We start from the raw sequence: 16,393 nt of genomic DNA, 5'->3' as shown, positions 1-16,393 counted from the left end.
TCTGGTTCTTCAAACACAAGTTAAATGCACATAAGCAAAGCAGGTGGATGGAAATACACCTATCGTCATGCAGAGCCACATCGATCGCAAGGTTAAAAACCTGTGCAAGTTGGCGGTAGAGAGTCTGGACGCTCTTAAGCGATGTGGGAGCAGAGACCAAGTCTATGCATGATACTCAAGCTAATGGTTTGAACTTTTATTTTCCAGTGCAACAATATGAATGTCTTCCAGGAGAGTCTGTCTGAATATGTGCATGGTTTATTTCCTACATTTTTACCCCTGACTTATATTATTTCAGCAAACTCTTACATAGTTTTAAATCAACTTTACTAGCGAGCTCACAGATATTTATGAACAATCAGTAGTGATATTAACAACATTTATTCAGACATCAATAAGAGCAGCGAGACGGAGACAATGAAAAGTAGAATCAGGTGCAGAAAAAGTTCAGCAAACCTCTGAATATTTTCATAATTTAAAACATAATACTCCGATTCAGTAAAAACTTCACTGATTAAAACTTTGTTGTAAACTGGATTGTTATTAAGAGTTTCTAAGTACAGAAACCTGCTGAGTCCAGTTTACTGCAGAGACAGATCCAGGTGTTCGGGAGGATCTGGATCAGAAGGACAGGTTGATGAGCGGAGCGTTGTTCTCCCTCTTGTCCTCTGGGCTCCACTTGATGAGCGGAGAGCTGAGGTCGATCAGCTGCTGAAACAAAAGCAACAGAGTCATTTGTGTCTGGTAGGTTTTTTTTGTTAATTAACTAAAGATAATTAAATAAAATATAATTCAAAGGATGCATGACTCAATTCACACATCAGTTTGAAATGTGACAAATCCATTAATTATCAATTGACATTAATTTGCTGCAGCTGACACGATAATTGGACGATGTTTTCTCTGTTGTGTTTGTCTCCCACACAACAAATCTGAGGCAACAGCTGCATCAATCCATTAATTAATTAATCAAATTTAATGTGTTTAAATTGTTAATAAAAAGGGACAACAATCGTTTTTCACTTTACTTTAAAAATTCAAGTTTTGAGGTGTAAGTTAAGGGTGTTTTACCCCTTAAAGCCTCTTTAACAGTGCAGGTAATCCATTTAAAATACCTTATTATAGACTAATTTATAGGTTAATTATCCCCTTAAAATCCCATTAAGATATCTTTGATTGATTATTAATATTGTCTGTGGATGTATAACCAGGTGTGAGCTGTTACCTGAGTTGTAGTGCAGGTCCTGTTGCTGGTGCGGATCAGGGTGGGGGTGTTGGTCAGGTCGATGAGCAGTTTCTCATGAGGCTGCAGAACAGGAGCCGGAAGATCCAACAGGAGAACCTGAGGAGAGAGAACCGAGAGAACGTCAGAGCGATGCGTGTCTGTGAGGTTCTGAAAGGATGACAAAGCTCCTCAAGAGTCCGGACTCAGTACAGAATCTCACCAGAACCAGAACCAATACCTGTGATGTGACCACAAACTCTGATGAGACCAAAAAGTGTGACAATGAAAAAAACCTCTGACGAGATTATGAACTGCAACAAGATGAAAAGCTGCACAGACCAAAAACTGAGATTCTGGACTTTGGTTTCAGCTTCATCACCAAAGATTTTACATTTCAAATTAAACCGAGCAGCTGGACGTTCATCAGTTGCTGCAACTGCTTTTTAATTAGATAATAACAAATCCAGGATCCGAACGTCTCCGGATTTACTTTAAATCCTGTCAGACATGGGCAGATGATCAGAACTGGTAAAACTGGTGACTGTGACCTCTGACCTCTTGTGTCTTGCTGCTGCTCTCCTCTGTAGTCTCCAGTTCGATCAGGTTTCTAACGGGCCCTGATTGCCTCTGACCCGGCGCCCCAGGATCCGTGCTCTCTGACTGGTCAGGCTGGGGAGGGGGGCTGCAGGGCGGGCTGGGGAGGGGGGCTGCAGGGGGCTGCTCCTCTTCCAGAGAGAAGGGCTGGATGTCAGGGGTGTCATCAGGCTCCGCCTCCTGTGTGACTGCAGGGGCGGGGCTACACAGAGACAACGACAACAACATGGAGATAAATGACCTCTGCATGTGTTGTCATGGTAACAGAGCAGCTTTCCTGTTGGTCGACAGCAGTAAAAAAACAACTCACCTGCAGCTGCTTTCTTTCCTGGCCAGGCCAGGGGCGGGGTCAGCATCGAAGGTGGGCGGCGGCCTGATGGACCAGGTCTGGTTGGTGGGCGTGGGGATGGCGGACATCCTGCGTCTCACCGGGGTGGGGAGGGCGGAGGGACGACGCGCCTTCATCTGCAACGCCCTGCAGCCACCAGCAGACGGCGTCAGAGGGGCAGCAGAGGGTTTCTGAGGAAGACTACAGGAGAGGAAGGTGATGAGTGATGATGACAGCGGCAATCTGTCAGAAACCCAACAATGGATTGAATTCAGCTCCAACAAGAGACAGGACAGATGTTCCAGGTGTTTGGTATTTTTTTTCCCCCATCTACCTCAGCGCTTAAACCTGCAATAAGATTTGTTGGCCACTTGGGGGCAGCAGAACCAAGATGTGAACTGATACACCGTCACCTTTTAGTCCATACAGCGAACCTGTCATCAAACAGTTGCTTCATTACAGACTAAGCAGTTACAGAGAAACATTATCATAGATTTTTTGATAAATGTGATCCATTTAAATGTTGTGATGATGTAAAAGTTTTTACAGCTTCCTCTCTGAAAACAGTTGAGATGAAGATGATAATTGTCTGTAGGTTCATCAGTGCAAATAATCAATATAAACGTATCGATCGCAGCTGCTTTTAAACTTATCTCCAGATTCACTGATTAAGCCTGATGAATGATGAAGAGATAATCTGCCATTCTCTTCGACGGTTTTCTTGTAAACAAAAACATCTATTATCTATCTTTTTCTTCTTCTTTTTTTTTTTTTTTTTTTAAAGTATTTGATATTGTCATTTTGCAGTTTTTCTTTGTGTTTTTTTTCCTATGAGTTTTGCTCATACAAATGTTCCAAGTCACCAAACTCCAACACCAAATCTGCTTCCTGTTGTGGGCGTGTTTGATTCACAAGTTACATCAACAGTAAAAACAAGGATAATCTGTGGTGTTTTCATACATGTGAATGGTGTAAATGTAAAGCTGATGACACAGTGACACTGATGTAGTGTAGTATGATGTCATCTACCTGTCCACGTTGCTCGCTGACATCAGCCTCTTTGGCTTCATCACGTTTGATGAGACGTCTGGAGATGAAAAACAACGGCGTCGTCAGATCATTAAATACACAAACTGAAAACTTGCTTTAGATTTAATTCAGAATGGAAGAGTTTTATGAATAAACTCCAGGAAGAAACAAACTGATCTGATGACTGAACAAACAGACGCTGAAGTCACAGCTCTGACATCATCATCGTCGCTCACCATCTCCGTGTTGGACTCCTCTCGCTCCTCCGCTCGGCGTTGGTATGACCACAGCCTCCGGTTTGGGTTTGGCCTTCAGTCCGCTCTGTGGACGGACTGAGGCGGTGGGGGGTACGGAGGTAGTCCTCTCCAAAACCCTCTTGGCGGGCGTCATCTGGAGAGGCGTGGCCTCAGCTCTCTTCAGCGGCGTGGACCTGTTGGCTTTGATGCGCTCCGCCTCAGATGGATTCCTGGCCTGGGCGGACAGCGAGCGGCGGCGGGTGGCGGCGGAGGTTGTCGGCTCTGCGGCGGCATAGGCGGTGGAGCGACGTGGTCTGCTGTGGTTGGCCGGTCTGTTGACACTGCTGGGGGCGGGGCCAGTGGAGCCGCTTAGACTCCGGTTCAGAGAAGAGTTCAGTTTACCTGAGAGGAGACACAACACCTGTAATGCTGCATGTTCTGATTGGATGATGAGAGCAGGTTAGTTAGCTCTTAGCCAGTTAACTAGCAGTCAGTTAGTTTGCTGTTAGTTAACTAGTTAGCCTGTTGTGAAGTCGGAAATACCAGGCAGGTTGCAAAAAACACCTTAAGTTAAGATTTTCCTTAAAGTCTGAGTTAAGGTTTCTGTAAAAATAAAAACAGCTGCACAAAAAACACCTTAACTCTTCTTAAGGTTTCCTTAAAAGTTCACTTACGTATTTTAGGTTTTCTCCTTATCTTGGTCTTATACTTCAGGAATCACTTAAAATCTGTTAAACCGTTGCACAAAAGACCTTAGTGAAGTAAAGGAAAAAACTAAAAGGTACCTCTGACTGTATATTAACTGCAACATGACCGAGTTTATGGCAGTAAATGAAGAAAATGAACCTTTTAAGAGTTTCTGTGCAACACCCTTAAGGTTTAAACTCTCCTTAGCTGGGGGAGTTACTTAAAGTGTCATATTTAGATAGACTTAAGGTGTTTTGTGCACCCGGACTCTGGTCACTTAGGAGATAACTGTTAGCCTTGTATGAAATACACTGTCAATATAATTTGGGTCTAAAAATAAAAATTTAAGCTCATCATATTCTATTTATCTTTACTGTGACGTTTATTTTTGTGTTGAAATGTTAAAAGATGACAAGCAGCACTTCAGTGTTTTATGATTTTGTAGAAACTGCCAGATGTGATGTGATATACATCGGCTGAACGATAGGCAAAAATAAAAATAGAAAAATCATATTGCAGTTATTTTGGCAGATATTGTGTTTTCAGTTGGAATGGTCGTTTTTTGATTTTCACTGAAAAAAATAAAAATAAAAACGATGATGTGATTTTTGTCGGGTCTTGTACCAAACAAACACGTTCGTTTTTACATGTGCAGAATAAGATTTGTGGCCCTAACCCACGACACTTACGGTGCTAACAATGCACAACAGTACTGTGACACAATTTACATTTATTTATATAAAAAGTACAGCTCCTGCCATTTGGATTTTGCACTTGACTATGTTGCACTTTCGATAATATATTTCGATTAATTGTTCGGGCCGAGTAGAAATACTCTGTCGCTATAAACTGAATTTAAATCATTTATGTTTGAATTTCACTTGCTCAACTTGAACAATTAAAGCGTTAAAAAACAGAATTTGAATGTGTATTATTGAACCAAATGAACCAAATCCCAGTGAGACTTGAGACTGAATGTAATGTTATGAAACTGAATTAATTTGCTCTGAAACCGTATTTGAACCTCAATGAAAATTCAACCCTCTGAAAACATCTTCATTCTCATCATTTAAATTCGGTTCTTGCGTTTTTTGAAATTGCATAAAAATTCCCCTCAGTCGTCTGGACATGACACTCCGAGCTGAACGCCGTCAGATTTCAACATGTTGAATCGTAACCAAAGACTCATCACACCTCCGACCCCGTTTCATTGACTGGACTTTGATGAATGCTGTTATTTGCTAAAACAGATTGCGTTTGTTCACTATTGTAACTCAATCATGACGATACCTGAAGACATATTTATACCTTTAGCGGGGGACAGAGACATGCTGGAGTTGAAGCTCGACATTGAGGATGAGGACGAGGACATGTTCTTCCTGTCTGTCACCCTGCTGCCCTGAAGAGACGGAGTTTTCACACCTGACCGGTTCCTCATAACACTCTGACGGAGAGACAAAACAAACATCCGTTCATGCATTAAATGTGTTTGGCAGCAGCATCTGACTCCGTCTGACAGGTGGAGCCGTTCGGTTCAGAGTGGAAATCTGGCCATGGACAGGTGTGTTACCTTGGTGGGCGGAGCCAGTGCGCGTTTACCCAGCTGACTAGAGTTGAGGGAGGAGTCGCTGATGTCAGAGGCCACGCTCGCCGAATCAGAGAGCAGATCCTCACAAGACTCCGCCCTGCTGGAGGGACGAGAGGTCAGGCTCCGCCTCCAACCCCCCACCGCCTGAAAAAAAAAAGAGAAAAAGATCAGAAATATGATGTGAACTCATTCATTCATCTATTAACACAATGGTTTCCAAACTGGGGGTCACGACCCCTGCAGTGATCATCAGATAAGGCTGAGGGGTCACAGTTGGATCAGTGGAAGGAGAAAAAAAAAAATCTGTTCTGCGGAACAAATCTGTATCCTTAGAAAAAAAATAATAATTAGGTGCCATTAAATCCAAGATCAGGTATCAATGGTGATTGATCAGATGTGACATCATTTTTGAGAGAGAGAGAGAGAGAGAGAGAGAGAGAGAGAGAGAGAGAGAGAGCTGGTCCCCTTCTCCCTTTGATCCACTCAGTCGACCTCCAACTGAATTATTCATTAACAAACTGATACCGATGTTTAAGAGTCCTTACATTTAAACATGGAAGAAAATCACTGTTAGCTTCACTGCTTCTCTAAAATACTAAACATACCATAAAAAGACGCATATTCAAAACATCCTGGTGCGGTAAAGTGCAGAGGGAAAAACAAGAACCTTGGCCCAAAGAAAGGTTCTGGAGACAGGATACATGTTGGTGAGCCTACAGGATATCAGGTGTTACCTGCTGACACCAGATGGCGCCATTGGCCCCATGATAATTTTTGGTGTTTTATAGACTGAATGTTTCACCTGTGGACTAAAAAGTAAAAAACAAACTTCGCTCCTACTTTGATTGGTGGCTGCAGTCTGGTTTTCTCCACTTTGCTCTTGGCGGCTGAACAGGAAGTTGTTGGAGCAGCTGGTTTGCTCGGCAGCACGATGCCCCCACCCAGTGTGGCTTTCCCTCGCAGCGCTGTCTTGGGCTGAGCCCTGGCGCCAGCAATGGGGCTGGAGGTGCTGAGTCTTGCAGTGGGGCGGGTGGATGAAGCTGTAGACACGGAGCGGGTGGAGGATGCTGAATTGGCAGTGGCGGGGCGGGTGGATGAAGCTTTGTTGGTGGCAGCTGGGCGTGTGGATGAAGCTGCTTTGGCGCTGCTTCCTCTCAGCAGGTGGCGCTGGACCGCGGGGGGTAGCTGCTTCATGGGACTGTCCTGCACGCAGAAGGTCTGGCGTTTGATGGGGCTGAGTGCACTGGCGGTTTGACCAAGCACATCCAGTTTGGCCTCTGCGTCCTGAACAAACTCTTCCCTGTTGGTTGTGGGGTCGGTGGTCATGGCGGTGGTCTCCTCTCCCTCGCCATGCACCTGGTTCGGCTCGCCGCTCTGCAGCTGGGTGGCTATCCTGTGGGCTTCCTGACACACAGCCTCCAGCTGATCCCCAGTCAATGGGCTCCAGCTCACCCGCACGCCACCACCGCTGTCCTTGAGCCGAGATGCCACATTAACAGAGACAGACTTCTCCTTATGGCTGACTGGACCAACGAACACCTCATCCTCGTCTTCATCACCTTTGGAGCTGCAGAGCAGAGAGAGAAGTTAGGGGACGAACAGCTAAAGATAAAACTCCCCCAAACTCAAGAAGGATGAAGAAATTAAACCTGCGGTAAATTTTTGTTAATTTTCACATCTTCCATTTTTTTACTGATATATTTGTTAACCCTCAAAAAAAGATGAGAGCATTGGATTCAGTCTTATATTTTCAATAGCAATGCATCTAATGCAGTACCAGTGGTTAACCAGCTGATGATACCACTTTCACTGTTTGAAATAGAAAAAGTTCCTTCAATAATATTGGCTTTGTAAAGAAGAATATGAACTGTTCAGGCTGAATCTCCATCATTAGTAATTCTACTGTCTTGTTCACTTTCATCAACACTTGTTGAAATGTCTTTACTGTCTTATCTTTGATCGTTCATCATCATCATCATCATCAATACTTCTGAATACAAAACTTTTTTTCTTTTTTTTTTAACCAAACAAACATGATGAGTTAGCAGAACTTTTTATCTGCCGTGAATCTGCAGGTTTTCCTCTCAGGTTGCACAAAACTCCACCAAATGATGTATTGCATCCCGATTCCATACTATACACTCATAGTACAAAAAAAAAAAATACAACATACTTTGCTGTTTTGTACAGTCAGTGATGAATTGCTGTATGTGTGCCAGCAGAGTTCAGAAAGCCACAGCCAATTAAACCCACAAAGACACAGCCAAATGCTGCACCAGAGATCTGCCCCTTGTCTCAGCTGCTGCTCCATTTTTCCGTTGTGCACACCACTCACAAATGTTCCAGTCTGCAGTGCTTCCACTATATGCACTATTTTGTATGTAGTTTTAAAACTTCATCTATTCAATTTCCTTTAATTAAGGGTGATGGTACAGCAGCAGAGAAGGTTGTTTATGAGAGAATATTAGAAAGAAAGCTCCTGAGAGAACCCTGCGTTATGTTTCTGGGTTAATACTTGCTGCGAACGTGAAACCGAGTTAAACAGAGACCGACATGTGCTTCCTACCTGGCAGGTGACAGAGAAACATCGAAGTCAAACTTCTCATCGTTCAGGAAGAACAGATCTGTTCAGAGACACAACCATGGGTCATAGAGCAGTTAACGAATCACACAAACAACAGTGTTAACGGTGTTTAAAATCTGACTCTCGGTCAGTGAATGCTAGCTTACCGCTGTTAGCCTGACAGTCCATCCCGCCGTTGGTTCTTGTCTGTAGGGCACAGGTTGATCCAGATCAGACCTACAGCGACACATTCAACCATCACATCAAAAACTAAACGAACAACCTTTTAAACGAACAGAAATTTAACATAAACACGAACTTTAACCTTCATGCTAACTTTGACGTTAGCTTGCTAGCCCGTTAATTCTCCACCCAAATCAAACGGTAACTGACATGAGCTTTAAACTGAGAATTTCAAGGCGAAGTTTGGTTCATTCGGCGGCTCGCGGGACTCCTAACAAGTCTCGGTTTAATTTAAGTTAAAGTTACAAACCTCAAGTTCCTCTGAAAACTCACAAATCTTTCTTTTTTGTTCCGCATTCAAACTGCGAGACGAACACACGTACACAAACAATTCAAATCTGCTGCGCCGCTGGTCATGTGACTCACACGACCTCGGTCATTGGTTAGAAGTTTATGACGACCAAGTGAATGGAGTTATGGGTAATGTAGTCCACAGATATACAGCCGATTTCTGTGTTTGAAACGGTTTAAATTAGATTAGATTAGATAGTTTGATGCCGATAAAATATCTTAAAACGAACTTCACATCAATAAAGAACAAATAGCAAATACAAAATAAAAAGAAATTAATAAATTAATTCATACAAAATCCTTTTTATCAATTCTTTTTTAGCCATCAAAAATAAAAAAGTTAATTATACCTATATTTAGCCTAGTTTCAGAGTTTGAGCATTAAGCGTTTAGCAAATAAAGAAAATTAACCAAATATATTCACAAAGGGAAAGAATGCATAAAGAAATAAGAAAATAAGTAAAAGAAAAACAAAATACAAAACAAGGTAGAAAGAACAGTGATTTCAGAGGATTGACATGATTTTGTAATTTTTTAGTGTAAAAATGACTTTAGTCCGGTTTGTTTATTTATTTAGCTTAGCTCTCCTTAAATTGACCACAAACTCTCCCAGCTTCGTCTCTTTGATGTTATTTGATGTTCTTTGTTTGCATGGAGGTTAGAACTTTTTTTCCTTTATTGACAATCTTTATAACAGTCAAAAAGGCACCAGTCAGATTCAGGATAAATGCAGAAACAATAGGAACAATTGAGCAAGCATTAACAAGAAGAGGAATATAGAAGAAGGAAAATGAATGAACAAATAAATACTAAGAAAACTAAGAAAATAAGCTTGATAAACAAGAATATATCTAAAATAAAAATAAAGGGGCAAAATAAGTCAGGTACAAAAGTCCAAAGATATTCATACGGATTTTGGGCTTTTTTAATATATCAGTATTTCATATATTTTTTATATAATATTATTTCATTTAAACAGAAATATTGGTGTGTTTTTTTAAGAAACAACATTTATGTATAAAGTATTTTTATTTAAAAGTATTAAATTATTATTCCCAAACTCAATTTTTTTTAGTTTAAGAAAGTTATCCAATGCTGAAAAACCTCCCAAAAGGTCCTGGTTAAATTACAATAAAAAAGAGGTGGTCTATGTCCTCAATGTTTGAATTGGAGAGAGTACAACTATTAAAATCTATATCAAATTTTTGGTGTTAAGAGGTCATTACAGGAATAAATTTCGTTGAGGTTACAACCATAGACTGTATATAAAAACAACAACTATTCTTCTAAACCCATTCTTTTCAAACACGAACCCCCGCCCGACGGTGCAACGCCGGGGAAAAAACACGCAGCCCAACGCATTTTGATGACGCCATCACCAATGAGCCACAACAAAAACAACAACAGAACTCAGCTGTTCGGCGGCTAACTAGCCGGCCTAGTTACTGAATTCTGTTCTCTACAGTTTTTAGGTGTTTCATTTGTACATGTTACTTTTTACAGTTACTAATGCATTCGGATACAAAGCAAATTTTATAAAATATTCAACGATGCGCGGCAATTAGCTGTATTATTTTAAACCCCTTTGTCTCATCTCTGCTAGCTCCTAGCAGGTTAGCATTTAAACTGAGGACGAGGGGGAGCCAGTTCGACCAAAAGGTAACAACACGACTTTTGTCGATTATAGTGTAAAACAATCACTAACTATAGGATATACAGGTTGTCTCTGAATGTGAACCTGTTCATCCGACAGAAACTGAAAGGTAACGATCAGGAAATAATAAGAGTAAAATAACGGATCTGCCAGAGCACCTCGAGTCATGTCACAAACTGACCGTGTCACACCACGAAACTGTAATTTAATGCCTCCATAACGTTGAGCACGTGAATATCACATAACGTGTAGGTTTTCTTTCAGTGGAGTATTTGTTGATGAAGTAACGTTACACCAACACCGGTTGATCAGCTTCACCTGGACTTTAAAGGGAAAGCCACCTAATTTAAGAGTTCACATATGGTACGATTACAGCTACTGAAAACAGTTGTGCTTAATCCATACGATACTAAGTTTAATTTATACACCAAGATAGAGTTTAGGTTCAAGCTGAACCACAATTCAAGTATGTTAGAGCTTAAAATACAGCCACATAAGTCAAATAGGTAGGTTTACAAGCCGAGCTGTTCAGCTGGACTAAAGTCATGTGAATGTTGATGATGTTCTCCATTCAGAGCCTAAAGGCATGTTGTATTGCCTGCTTTAAAACAGACCACATAGTGAACCACAGCAGGTCTTGTTTTTTCTGCTAGTTAACTTTGGACAACTTGAAAAAAAGAAACAAAAAAGTCATCAATGATTGATTGACTGACCTTCTATTTTTTTTTTATTTGTCTTTGGCCAAAGAATCCCAAAGAAAGTGCAATAAAAGATTAATGCAATCCACATAACAAAACACGCCATTAAAAACATATAACATGTACAACATAACACATTATTTTCTGTCTGTTTCTTTTCTTTACTTCACCAGGCCAGAAACATTTATGGCAGAACTAGACCACAAGACCAACCGGTGGAGATTCTGACCTCCACCAATGACGACCAACATCATTTCCTCATCTGTCATCATGTCACCGAGAAAAAGACCCCTGGTGCCTGTAAGCAGCCGTCGGAAAGCAACGGATGACTACTTCCCTTTCAACTTCCTGCCGGTGGAGTGCCAGCTGCATGTCTTGTCCTTTCTGAATGAGGTGGATAAATGTAGCTGTGCCTTGGTTTGCCTGAGCTGGAGCTGTCTCGTCCGCTCGTGGAAGCTGTGGCGGGTGGCTGACTATTCCCGTCGCGGTGTCTTCCATCTGGGTCAGGAGGGGCTGCTCGTTTCCAACCGCGAGTTCGAGAGGTGGAAATCCTGGGTCCACCATTACACCCACCACCTCATCTCCCGCCGGGCGAGCCTGCTCACACTGAAGGCCAGCTTTGACCTGGGGGATCGTTGCAACAAGTGGTGCGAGCTGCTGAGCCACCTGCTGGATAATGTTCACTGCAGAGACCTCAGCCACCTGGACCTCAACTGGACCTTTACTCTTCTTGAGCCGCTGGACCTCAGGGTCCACTCCAGCTCCAGCTCACACCAGGACAGCATTACCAAAATGGACCAGGTAACTTGATTTTGCTGGTTTTAGTTTCCACTGTGAATCCAGATTGAAATTAAAGCTGCAGGGTCACATGTTGGTGGCTCCTGACTTAAGCACCCAGAAGTCTTGTAAGTATTTTGACCTCTGTAAACTGCTGTAACAGTTTAGACCAAAGGATGCTAGTTAGAGTTTCCCTGTTTTATGAGTGACTACACTTCATGTGTGAGGACATGATGAGACCCAGTACGAGTGGGAGCAAAGAAGAAAAATCTGCAGATTATCGATTAATGAAAATTGGACATTCTTCTTTATTGTACATTTGATAAAACACATTTTTGATTTTTTTTTGTCTTCTTTTTAAATAACTCCATGCCAGGTACAGTTTTAGGTATCACAGGTTTTTTTTAACCTGAACCCACTGTCAACATACTGCATACAACACTTGAACAATGTCATATTATCACATGATGATCATATATTTAGTTCATTAATGGATTTGTTAATCAGCAGATATTCAACTGTTAAGTACTTCATCATGCATAAATTCCAAATTGGAGAATCTGATTAAAAGTAAAAATGAAGATGAACAATAACAACAGAAGAAATAAAATAGAATCAATGAAATCAAATCAATACATTTCAAAGCAAAGAGAACAGATAATAGAACAATTAAAACAATCACAAGCATAAAACAACAGAAGTGAGTAATTTAAAGAGAAATAAAGCACTTGAGGGGAAGGTAAAACCAGGAAAAGCTCTGAGATAAAAGTACGTTTTACTGAGTGATGGTTAAATTCCATGTAGCTGCTCTGGTTTCAGAGTCACGTGTACAGGTGTAATTAATAACATTAACGACGGCTCTGTTCCATTAAGTGTCTCAGTGAGCCATGTCAGGATGTACAGACCCAGGGCCGATATAATTAATGTGATTAATCACACCTGTGCTTTTTACGCTATCACATCCTGCTCACTGTCCTGCTGTCATGGCCGACTGGGACATGAGAACTGAACAGTGGGTACCCACGAATAGTCTGTACATTACCCGTTACCCATGTTTTAGACACTTTTAAAAACGCCCACTGAAACAATCCAATATCCTTTTAAATGTACGCTTCACATAGAATATTTTCAGCAGTTTATCTTCCCGTGAAATTCCCGTTTTATTGGGGAGAAAAGAAAAGCTGGTGATGTTCATAAAGCGGTCACCTGACCTTTTTCCAGCTTCCAAAGGGGGGCATGGCAGCAACAGTTTGGGAACCAGTGTTATGAGATGTTTTTGTGCAGACTAACATGTCACTTGTTACACAGGCAAATCTCTAACACCACATGGTTCATCTCTCTGATTTGATTTGACAGGTGACGAGTTTCCAGGAGCTGCTGACCAAACTCACCCACAGCTGCCCGCGCATCTCTAAGATGCGGCTACATTTTGACTGGTCGGACTTGTCCGTGTCGCTGCTCACCCAGTTCCAGCAGCTCAGAGTCCTTGAGCTCAAATATTTCTGGGTCTTTAAAGGAGTGACTCCCTCGACGCTGCAGACCCTAACCAAATCCCTGCCTAACCTGAAGTCTCTGACTCTACACATCCTGGTGCCACTAAGGAATCTGGGCATCTCCTACACTCTGGAGTCCCAGTCTCTGGAGTTCCTGGACGTGTCGCCCAGCCGAGGCTTAGTCTTCTCCTGCCTGAAGCTGCCGGCCCTGCGCGAGCTTCGAGCCAAGAAGATCGTCCGCGGGATCACGCTGGACCGGAGGACCAGGCTGAGGATTCAGCACCGATGGCCCTGCCTGTACCACGTCCTCCGTGAGGGCACGCCGAAGCTTCAGGCCCTTAACAATGAGAGGCTCCTCCCTACATGGCGAGAGGAGAGCTACGGGGAGCTGTCTGCTATCCTGGAACAGTCCTGTTACTGTGTTCAGCATCTGGACAGCTGGCTTTGGTAGTCAGCTGTAAATGAAGTACATCCCACATCTGGTGGTCAGTTGGTAGATTCCAGAAGAAAGCAGTATATTTCCTGTAAACACGCCATCTCTGGCCTGATCTAAGTGAACTGAACATGCACTCATAGGGACACATAGTTGCAGATAAAACTGAGACTTGAAGTCAAATCAAATGACTGCAAACTGTTTCCAAAACAGTAAGCTGCTGCTGTTAATGTGGAGACGCTTTCCTAAATGTCGACAAGACAATGATAAACAGCGTGTCTGTAATTGTTTTATTTTGTTGGTCCAATATCTCCAAAAAAAACAAAACAAAACTGATTGTACTGTGTTGTGCTGGCCTAGATTCATCGTCCGTGGTCCGTGTTATGAAAAGAAGACTAAACGACTGAGTGAGTGTAATGGCTCCTCAAAGCTGTGGAGCAATGCCTTTTAAACTTTAACTAAACCTGTTCAAAGAGAAACCTATGACAGCGTACCAGGGCTCACGGTTGAGGGGAAAAACAACAATCCAGACTAAAGGCAAAATATTTGGAGAAAAACATTTGAATTAAAGTCAGTATTGAGAAAAAAAAGTGTAATTTCAAGAAAACAAGTTATCTAAAAAGTCCTGTATCATTTTCAGAAATATGTGTGATGTAATGAGAGAAAAGAAAATGTTATAATCTGATATAAAAATCACAGGGACCGATTATTTAAATCTCAAAATATCACATTTTTATACAAAATTATCAACATTGAGTTTTTTCTTGAAATATCCTGATTTTCTTTCTAGAAATATTACAAATATATATTACAAGTTAATATTACAACTTTTCCCATCCAAAATATTCTTTTTTTCCCTTAAAAAAAATGTATGTGTATTCTTAATATATTACACTTAAACCTCAAAATATTTTGCCTTTCTTCTGTCTCTGATTCCCATGAACAACATTTTCTCAATTGTGAAAAACTGACATGTACTGTATTGTATTGATCACTATTGTTATTATTTTGGTTATTGATTGAATGCAGTTGTATTTATCCTCACACAGTCAGATGTAAAGCTGCAAAGAAACAGAGCCTTTGACTAGAAAACTGCACAAACGGCCGACGAGATCAGTCGTGAACTGATAGTACGCGACTGATCTCGTCGGCCGTTTACACATTTTAACCACGTAAATCTCAGTAACAACAGAAGAAAAAAAAATCAACAATCTGTGGCAAGTTAAAGCACAACAGTACAGGACCAAAAAGCCTCTCAGAATTGCTGGGTTCTGACCCTGGGTTTTAAATGACCTGAAAACACAAGCTGGTTCTGATTTAAATACTTGGCACCTTCAGACTGACAGTATTAATCTGGTGTAATCCCAATCAGGAACCAGGTATCATTCCAGTGCTGGACCAGTTTGCACTCGACATGTTTTTATTTCCTTGTTGATGTGTGATTTTAGATGAAATTTTAATCATGTATTTTTATTTTAAAAGCAGAGAGAGCTAATGTATCGTTTTTTTCTTTTATTTAGGTTTTAAGACATTTAACCTGCCTGTTTTAAAATGACATTTGGAAACTTTTTTTTTTGCACATTTCCATCGCTGTTATGAAAGGTTAATGTTGTTCGAATCACTGTAGCAAGCAAGTGACCAAAATCCAGCTGTTTTTGTTTGTGATCATGGATTCCAGATATATTTTACATGTATGTAAAGTTGTGACATTTTATTTCCATTCCTTCTTCTTTTTTGTTTTTTATACCAAGCCTCCACTGTTTTGCCTCTGGCTGTCGAGAAATGGAGTCCGTGCCTTTTGCAGTTTCCCTCCTAATCAGTAGAGGACCTTCTTCTCAAAGATTTGGCGAACAGGATTTCTCTCGCAACAGAAACGCGGGTGTGTTTACAGCTGCACTATAGTGAAACGCTCGCATCTTCAAACTGATGGATTCTGATCATTTCACTCCAGTTACTTGAGCTGCAGATGTGTGTCTGAGGGTATTTATTTTCTCCAGGATATATCGATGTATGTGTGAGATGTGGTTGATGTTATGAAACTTTTTGAGTGTAGCTTCACAAGATCCTTCATAAGTATAATTTTTTATAATCATTGTATTAATCGTGTGTGTGTGTGTGTGTGTGTGTGTGTGGCATCAACTCATAGTTTCTCAGAGAAACATGAATAATTTAACCGATGACAGCTCTGATCCCAGATCTCCTGCTGTCTGAGGAATAAATCCTTCCTGAAAACAACATATCACAATGTGTGAGTAGAACACCCTGACAGATGTGGTAACATCTGGTCCATAAGACTTTTTTTTTTTTTTTACATAATAAATGATTAAGGTTTTGAGTTTTCTGGAATCCAATACGGTCATTCTCTTAAGTACACAGGATGCAATGGACGCAATGCTTTTCTTTTTCATCTGCGTTTCAACACTTCACTCCATGACTGAGAGGGTGGAATTTAATTTAATATATATTTCAAATGCATGACACCAAAAAGTGTCATCGCTGCAGGTCCTAACAGACCGTTGATCAGAGATAACATGGGGCGACAGCAATGTGGCCC

At 41.3% G+C, this 16,393-nt stretch overlaps 2 protein-coding genes across 4 annotated transcripts; one reads left to right on the top strand and one right to left on the bottom strand.

Annotated features, from left to right (window-relative positions):
- Window positions 1-208: 208 nt before the first annotated feature.
- LOC111236007 (G2 and S phase-expressed protein 1-like) lies at window positions 209-8,820 on the bottom strand. Of its 2 annotated transcripts, none has more exons than XM_022764591.1 (12): window positions 8,744-8,820; window positions 8,418-8,487; window positions 8,254-8,311; window positions 6,528-7,254; window positions 5,670-5,831; window positions 5,408-5,543; window positions 3,413-3,814; window positions 3,177-3,234; window positions 2,130-2,348; window positions 1,781-2,021; window positions 1,226-1,342; window positions 209-711 (listed from the first exon to the last, which is right to left on the bottom strand). In XM_022764591.1, the coding sequence occupies exons 2-12, from the start codon at window positions 8,437-8,439 to the stop codon at window positions 622-624; spliced, it is 2,232 nt and encodes a 743-aa protein (XP_022620312.1). In that variant the 5' UTR covers window positions 8,440-8,487; window positions 8,744-8,820; the 3' UTR covers window positions 209-621. The 2 variants fall into 2 exon arrangements, with proteins under 2 accessions (XP_022620312.1, XP_022620313.1); XM_022764592.1 differs by having other exon boundaries at window positions 209-708.
- A 1,373-nt stretch (window positions 8,821-10,193) lies between these two features.
- On the top strand, window positions 10,194-15,325 carry LOC111235995. 2 transcript variants are annotated; one of them, XM_022764577.1, is made up of 3 exons: window positions 10,194-10,443; window positions 11,310-11,937; window positions 13,270-15,325. In XM_022764577.1, the coding sequence occupies exons 2-3, from the start codon at window positions 11,374-11,376 to the stop codon at window positions 13,855-13,857; spliced, it is 1,152 nt and encodes a 383-aa protein (XP_022620298.1). In that variant the 5' UTR covers window positions 10,194-10,443; window positions 11,310-11,373; the 3' UTR covers window positions 13,858-15,325. The 2 variants fall into 2 exon arrangements, with proteins under 2 accessions (XP_022620298.1, XP_022620299.1); XM_022764578.1 differs by lacking the exon at window positions 10,194-10,443 and adding an exon at window positions 10,517-10,547.
- The last annotated feature ends 1,068 nt before the right edge of the window (window positions 15,326-16,393 follow it).

The sequence above is a fragment of the Seriola dumerili genome, unplaced genomic scaffold, assembly GCF_002260705.1.
Source record: "Seriola dumerili isolate Sdu_G_001 unplaced genomic scaffold, Sdu_1.0 BDQW01000550.1, whole genome shotgun sequence".
In the NCBI taxonomy this organism is placed as follows: Eukaryota; Metazoa; Chordata; class Actinopteri; order Carangiformes; family Carangidae; genus Seriola; species Seriola dumerili.
This window is presented reverse-complemented; position numbering and strand designations above follow the sequence as displayed.

What these genes read in the sequence shown, in the direction of transcription:
- LOC111235995 (XM_022764577.1), top strand. Translation starts at nt 11,374, where the DNA reads ATGACGACCAACATCATTTCCTCATCTGTCATCATGTCACCGAGAAAA. An exon ending in GCATTACCAAAATGGACCAG is followed by an intron (nt 11,938 to 13,269) that starts GTAACTTGATTT and finishes TTGATTTGACAG; the next exon opens with GTGACGAGTTTCCAGGAGCT.
- LOC111236007 (XM_022764591.1), bottom strand. Translation starts at nt 8,439, where the DNA reads ATGGACTGTCAGGCTAACAGCG. An exon ending in GTTTCTCTGTCACCTGCCAG is followed by an intron (nt 7,255 to 8,253) that starts GTAGGAAGCACA and finishes TCTGCTCTGCAG; the next exon opens with CTCCAAAGGTGATGAAGACG. An exon ending in AGGAGTCCAACACGGAGATG is followed by an intron (nt 3,235 to 3,412) that starts GTGAGCGACGAT and finishes TTTCATCTCCAG; the next exon opens with ACGTCTCATCAAACGTGATG.